The 6,827-nt window shown below is 36.2% G+C and overlaps 1 protein-coding gene across 4 annotated transcripts; it reads left to right on the top strand.

The window, feature by feature from the left end:
* LOC113158894 (transmembrane protein 150C-like) lies at positions 1–3,229 on the top strand. 4 transcript variants are annotated; one of them, XM_026355204.1, is made up of 7 exons: positions 1–102; positions 648–743; positions 1,906–1,956; positions 2,047–2,114; positions 2,344–2,471; positions 2,578–2,755; positions 2,882–3,229. In XM_026355204.1, the coding sequence occupies exons 2-7, from the start codon at positions 676–678 to the stop codon at positions 3,097–3,099; spliced, it is 711 nt and encodes a 236-aa protein (XP_026210989.1). In that variant the 5' UTR covers positions 1–102; positions 648–675; the 3' UTR covers positions 3,100–3,229. The 4 variants fall into 4 exon arrangements, with proteins under 4 accessions (XP_026210989.1, XP_026210990.1, XP_026210991.1 ...); XM_026355205.1 differs by having other exon boundaries at positions 12–97; XM_026355206.1 differs by having other exon boundaries at positions 18–102; positions 660–743.
* Positions 3,230–6,827: the final 3,598 nt, after the last annotated feature.

Raw genomic sequence — 6,827 nt, 5'->3', positions numbered from 1 at the left:
CTCAGGAAGTCGGTGGACAAAGATAAAATCCCTCAACATCTGTTAGACCCACTTCATTTCTGGAGAGACTCGACGAGATTATCCACAGGACGAACTGGTAAAGTACGTTCATCATAGTATTTACATGGAGCCGTGTTGTGTTCGGCTGTTTTATTTCTTTTTTAACATTTCGTTTTTATGCTCTTTACTAAAACCTTTGTTTAAGAAATACTTGCTTAGTGAAGTAGTAAGAGTACTAGTATAACACGGTAGAAATAGTTCATTGCGAACATTTGATAGAATCTGAGTTATATAATGTCGTTCTTATGTAAAAGTTTCTTTCTAACAACATTGCATTGTTTTTATCTGTTTTGTTTTTTAAAGCTTATTATGTTTTAAATATTGTAAAGTGCATATGTAATTACATTAGGTTTTGTTTTTATAGACTGATATCTTAGATCACAACTTACCTCAGGTCCCTTTGACTTTTAAATCTACTGAGTAAAACCTTTAAAAGGTAAAAGTGAAGCGACTACAGCTTAAACATATCTAAAAACATTTTGTTGAAGATAAGTAGTCAAACTGTTTGGTAAAGAGCTAAAATGATGTTTTAACTGAGTACATTACACATCGTACACGTTATAATGAGCTTACATACAAACTCACAGCTTCTTCTGCAGAAACATAAGAGACGTGATGTGGAGTCCGTGGGTTCTTCTTCCTCTGATCTATTCAGTGTTCACGGCTGCTGGACTGTGGCTCGTGTAAGTTCTGCTAAACCAGGGGTCTCAAACTCAATTTACCTGGGGGTCGTGGGAAGTCTGGGTGAAGATGGGCCGCATCAGGTTTTCCACAAGAAAAGTTTTGTTAAAAAAAATCCTATCTTCTCAAATCTCTCTTTTTTTAATACAAAATAAATAAAAACATAAAAAGTTATAAGAAAATAAATCAGTAATAAATAAATAAAACAATAATAATAATAATAATTAGATTCCTCTAGTCTTCTCTATCTGCTGTATTCAGATTCAGATGTCTGTATTAACAGTTCTTTAACCTTTAACCTTCTTCTGAACATTGAAGAACATGAACTGCTACAGACCTGACAGCTCTTCCTCTTCCATAGTCGAGCCACATGTGGCTTTAAGGAGGAAGCAGCTGAGGCCCTCAGTATGGTTTAAAGATGATCATCAGTAAGTCTGGACCTGAACTTGGACTTATTGAAGTTCAGCTCAGGGAAGTTTGAGGTCAATTCTCTGAAAAACTGCAAATAAAAAACAATAAACCACAAATAACGGTGCGACCCTATAATGTGTCCGGGTTACCGGGGACTGTTATTGTCGATGGACAGGTATCGCTGTGTGACTGCAGACTACATGAGGCTGCATTGAGTTCCTTATTTTTCTTTTAACCGTGTGCGAACGCATCACTTTGACTTATAATGTCCCGCTGATCAGAAACTTAAAAATACTTTTTTTTAAAGTGTTGTGAACGCAGCACTGGGACGAATGTCCGCGTGAGCTTCATAGAAACGAGGCTGAAAACTCTCCATGGCAACGCTGCTGTCACTCATTGAGAAATGTTTCTCTGATTGGATTAAGCCCGGCCGATGTCCCGCCCCCGAGGCCCATATACTCCACCGTGATTGGTTGGTACGATCAGCTCCGCACCAACACTGTAAAGTGTCAAAGTATAAAACTCGAGTATAATAATCGAATAATATTAAACTTTATATTAACACAAATTATCGCCCTGAGTTTGAGACCCCTGTGCTAAACTCCTTAAAAGCTGCTCTACTGATTTTCATTCCAGTCTCTAGGGGGTAGTAAAAATTAAAATAGGACCACATGTGAGCTGATTATGTAATGTTGTGATGGATTCTTCATTTTAATACTCTGTCCCCTTTGTTAATTTAATTCCTTTCAACAGATACCATGTGGCTCCAACTGACATTTGGTATTTTGACCCTCCATACATTGGGTACTTCATTGTTATTTCCACTTCAAATTAAAAGCTAATATATCAGCTGTGGAACAGAAATTACAACACTCTCCATTTTCCTAATCTCAGTAACGCAGCCTACACCCAACCAGGCAGCTGCATCTTTGGTGGAGTAATGAACGTGTCAGCTTTTATGGGTAAGAGCACTGATTGAACAGTAATGTAGACACAGGTGGAAACACTGATATTTAACAGATTATATTATGATATGGAGACTATGAAAAAATCTGATTCAATGAAATGACTAAAACCGTTTATTGTTGGTATCAATCTCATTGACAATTAGAAAAACGTTCAAACTTGTCCTTTGATGCAGAGTAAACAACGTGCACTGTGCTGTTGATTGCTGCTAATTTTCTGTTTCAGGGTTCATTATTGCCGTCCTCAGATACCGTCAGCTAAAACACAGAATGGACAAACCCTGGCTGAACATCAGCAGCCTGGTGGTTTTGTCTTTCGCCTGTGTTGGAATGTTAATCACAGGAAACGTCCCGGTAACACGTTAAACTCACTGACACATGTATTTTCTAATTTATGTGTAATTTATTTAAAAGTGTGTTTACAGACTAACTTCCTACTTTCTTGTTATTGTGGTTTTAGTTTTCAGTGAATTTCAGGATTGCTGACATCGGTTCATATATAACGTTTGGACTGGGACTCCTGTTCTGCTGGATGCAGACCTACATCACCCTGAAAGTTAACTTGATGAACGAGGGGAGGAAGGTTGGCTTCATCCGATTCCTGTTGTCTGCATCCATCACTGTCTGCATGATTCTCTGTATCCTTTTACTGAGTCCAGCTCATGACATTGAACAGTAATGACCGACTTATGGAGTTTAAATGTCTGAATGTTCATTTAAAAAACATTTTTATTCATGTCTTGATCTTAACTCACCTGCTGCAGACTTCTACCTGATGTTTCAGGACTTCCACATGAACGCAGCCCGATGCCAGTGGGTGATGGTCATGTTACTCCTCGTCTTCTTCGGCACGTTTGCCATTGAATTTCGTCACGATCACTTCTACATCGAGTACAGAGAAAGCTGTGAAAATCCCAGCAAAATGTCAGAGATGTTCTCTGATGTGTCCAAATCTAACTGTGTCACATTTGTAAACCCTTAAAGTCCATCTGAACATGCTGCATACAGTTTTATTACCAGACAGCTTTAACATTCACATTTTTAATACTCATTCTTTCTTTTACAAGCATTTAAAAGTGATTTTTAAAATCACCAACCCCCAAAAATCTTCTCACTTATTAAAAATTTATTAAGATGCTTTAATGTCAAATTTACTGTTTAACATCAATTAAAACAGAATACAGTTTCTTAAAATGTTGTTTTATTTTTCTGAAGAACTGTGTGAATGAAAGAATGAATTCAAAACTTCAATGTTTAGAAACTAAAATGCTTAATTTTCACATATTTCATATTTTGTTAAGATGGAAAAAAAAATCAAAACAATAAAAAAAAGATTTACATTTTATCAACTGTCTTTTTAATGAAGCTTCTAAATATCACTATGATCAGAATAGCTATGCCCGTGGAACCCTGACCCCCCCTGGAGCTGAACCCGAGTTCGGGTCCTTATTTATTTGTGTATTTACAGCTCTGCGCTTTTATTTTGAAGGACAAGCGTCCAAACCGGAAGCCGCTCCTACCCGCTTCACGTTATATCTGTGTTAAATCCAAACATTAAGATTTACTGTTCTCCAAACTAACTAACACAGATTAATATTTATAAGGAGACTAGATGTTGAATTTATTATATTATATTATTAATTTCAGCCATGTGGGCTCTTCTTCCTTCCATCTACTTTGTGTTCACAGCTGCTGGACTGTGGCTGGTGTAAGTTCAGTTAATTATTGCACTAATATCCATAAAAAGTGACAAAATCTTCCATTTTATGTTTACTTGTGTGTATTGTTGTGTTTTAACAGATAGTTTTTAGCTGTTAATGATGGCACCATGATAAAAGCTTGTGTTACATGGGTAACTGATTTGTACTTCACAACAGTTTATATGTAAATCACAATATGACCCCTTTAATTGGTTCACTGACATTAAGCTGCTACGATGGACTTCAACATTAAAAAGTCAGTGAGGATCAGAGCTTTGGAAAAACCTGCTGTTCTGTTACAGCAGGGGTCTCAAACTCAGGACTATAATTTGTGGTTCCGTCTTAATATTAAAGTTTAATGTTAGTGCCAGGTCCAGACTTACTGATGATCATCTTTAAACCATACTGAGGGTCTCAGCTGCTTCCTCCTTAAAGCCACATGTGGCTCGACTATGGAAGAGGAAGAGCTGTCAGGTCTGTAGCAGCAAAGAGAAACCATGTTCAGAAGAAGGTTAAAGGTTAAATAACTGTTAATACAGACATCTGAATCTGAATACAGCAGATAGAGAAGACTGAAGAAACCACATATAGTCACAGTTTAGAGGAATCTAATTATTTTTATTTTTATTATTTATTTATTACTGATTTATTTTCTTATAAACTTTTTATGTTTTTATTTATTTTGTATTAAAAAACAAAAAAAGAGAGATTTGAGAAGATTTTTTTTTAACAAAACTTTTCTTGTGGAAAACCTGATGCGGCCCAGCTTCACCCAGACTGTGCTTCCTGCGACCCCCAGGTAAATTGAGTTTGAGACCCCTGGTTTACATAAATGCCTGATGTTTCCAATTCAACATTTCAACATTGTGACCTAAAGTTAGCAGGATCTGTGCGGATTTTAACCCCTAATTTATTGTGTTCATCAGGTTCCAGAGAACTACACCTGTCCTGTCACTTCTGGCCTGAATAGAATTCTTGGAAAATGAAGTTTTGTTGTTTGTGGGTTTAATTTCATACATCCTGATGTTTTTAACTGAAGTCGGGGTTCAGTTACTTCATGAGTCTTAAGGAACTTAAACATCCCTTCATGCATGTGAGCACTCTACTTTGAGGAAATGTAAATGACCACAAACTGGCAAAGTTCCTGGAAATTACTTGTTAGTGAAATCAGAGTTACTGGAACATGTGGTGAAAAAGTATGTAGAGAAAGAAGAACAGTGAAATATATGGTTCAATTTAAACCTGATGAATCACAGCTAAACTAACTAAAAACTAACTTTCAGTATTCTACAAAAGAAACAAAAAGTCATTTAGAATTTGTTGTTTTATTTATTTTTACGTAAAAGCCATGTACTGTAATTAAAAAATAAGTCAAATGATACATTTACTTCACTACTTTCTTTATATTGATTTATTGTTATTAAACTTTCTAATGACTAACATGTTTTATCAGATTGTTTCCAGTTACTGTGTCTTTTCATTTTAATGTGTCCCACTCATGCATCTTGTTTTGTTTTATGGCGGCCTGGTGGCTCAGTGGGTAGATCACCTGCTTTGAATGCAGAAGGTTTGGGGTTCAGACCCCGTCACAGACACCAGGTGTGTCCTTGAGCGAGACACTCCACGCTAGCTCCCCGGGCGCTGCATGTAGCTGCCCACTGCTCCCCCAGGGGATGGGTTAAATGCAGAGGACAAATTTCATCTGTAACATGTAAGAATATGACAATAAAGGCTTCTTCTTCTTCTTCTTTTGAAAGGTCTGCCCCCACATTTGTATGATGCAACTTTCTCAGTAAGTCAGTGGACACAGAGCATCTATTTAAACTTCCTTTCTGGGGAGACACAAAGAGATAATCTACAGGACGAACTGGTGTGTGTTCTGCTGTTTTATTTCTACTTTAAAGTTAAATTTCTATGCTGTTTACTAAAACAAGTGTTGTTAAAGAAATACTTGTTTAGTGCCAGTATAACACTGTAGAAATACTGTATTATAATATTGTTCTTATGTAAAAGTTTCTTTCTAACAACTCAGAGACAGAGACGCTTGTTATATTTTAAATATTGTAAAGTTTATATGTAATTAAATTAGGTTTTGTTTTTATAGACTGATATCTTAGATCACAACTTACCTCAGGTCCCTTTGACTTTTAAATCTAATGAGTAAAACCTTTAAAAAGTAAAAGTGAAGCGACTACAGCTTAAACATATCTAAAAAACATTTTGTTGAAGATAAATGGTCAAACTGTTTGGTAAAGAGCAAGAAATTATGTTTTAACTGAGTACATTACACATCGTACACGTTCTAATGAGCTTTCATACAAACTCACAGCTTCTTCTGCAGAAACATAAGAGACGTGATGAGGAGCCCGTGGTCTCTTCTTCCTCTGATCTATTCGGTGTTCACGGCTGCTGGACTGTGGCTGGTGTAAGTTCTGCTAAACTAGGGGTCTCAAACTCAATTTATCTGGGGGTCACAGGAAGCAGAGTCTGGGTGAAGCTGGGTCACATCAGGTTTTCCACAAGAAAAGTTTTGTTAAAAAAAAATCCTATCTTCTCAAATCTCTCTTTTTTTTTTAAATACAAAATAAATAAAAATGTTTTAAAGAAAATAAATCAGTAATAAATAAATAAAATAATAAAAATAAAAATAATTAGATTCCTCTAGTCTTCTCTATCTGCTGTATTCAGATTCAAATGTCTGTATTAACAGTTCTTTAACCTTTAACCTTCTTCTGAACATGGTTTCTCTTTGCTGCTACAGACCTGACAGCTCTTCCTCTCCCATGTGTAACTAAGTCACTTTACATTCAAGTCCTACAGTGTGTTTAGTTGGTATTACTGTCTATTCTCTGTGTTACTCTTGTACTGTGTCTCGTGTATTGTTGTGTAGATCATGTTACTCAATGTTCAAATGTTTTTGTGTGTAATGGCTGCTGCAACACCAAAATTTCCCCTTGGGGATCAATAAAGTATCTATCTATCTATCTATCTATCTATCTATCTAGTCGAG

This window comes from Anabas testudineus, chromosome 12 (genome assembly GCF_900324465.2).
Source record: "Anabas testudineus chromosome 12, fAnaTes1.2, whole genome shotgun sequence".
Classification (NCBI taxonomy): Eukaryota; Metazoa; Chordata; class Actinopteri; order Anabantiformes; family Anabantidae; genus Anabas; species Anabas testudineus.
This window is presented reverse-complemented; position numbering and strand designations above follow the sequence as displayed.

What these genes read in the sequence shown, in the direction of transcription:
- LOC113158894 (XM_026355204.1), top strand. Translation starts at nt 676, where the DNA reads ATGTGGAGTCCGTGGGTTCTTCTTCCTCTGATCTATTCAGTGTTCACG. An exon ending in GAACGTGTCAGCTTTTATGG is followed by an intron (nt 2,115 to 2,343) that starts GTAAGAGCACTG and finishes TTTCTGTTTCAG; the next exon opens with GGTTCATTATTGCCGTCCTC. An exon ending in TAATCACAGGAAACGTCCCG is followed by an intron (nt 2,472 to 2,577) that starts GTAACACGTTAA and finishes TTGTGGTTTTAG; the next exon opens with TTTTCAGTGAATTTCAGGAT.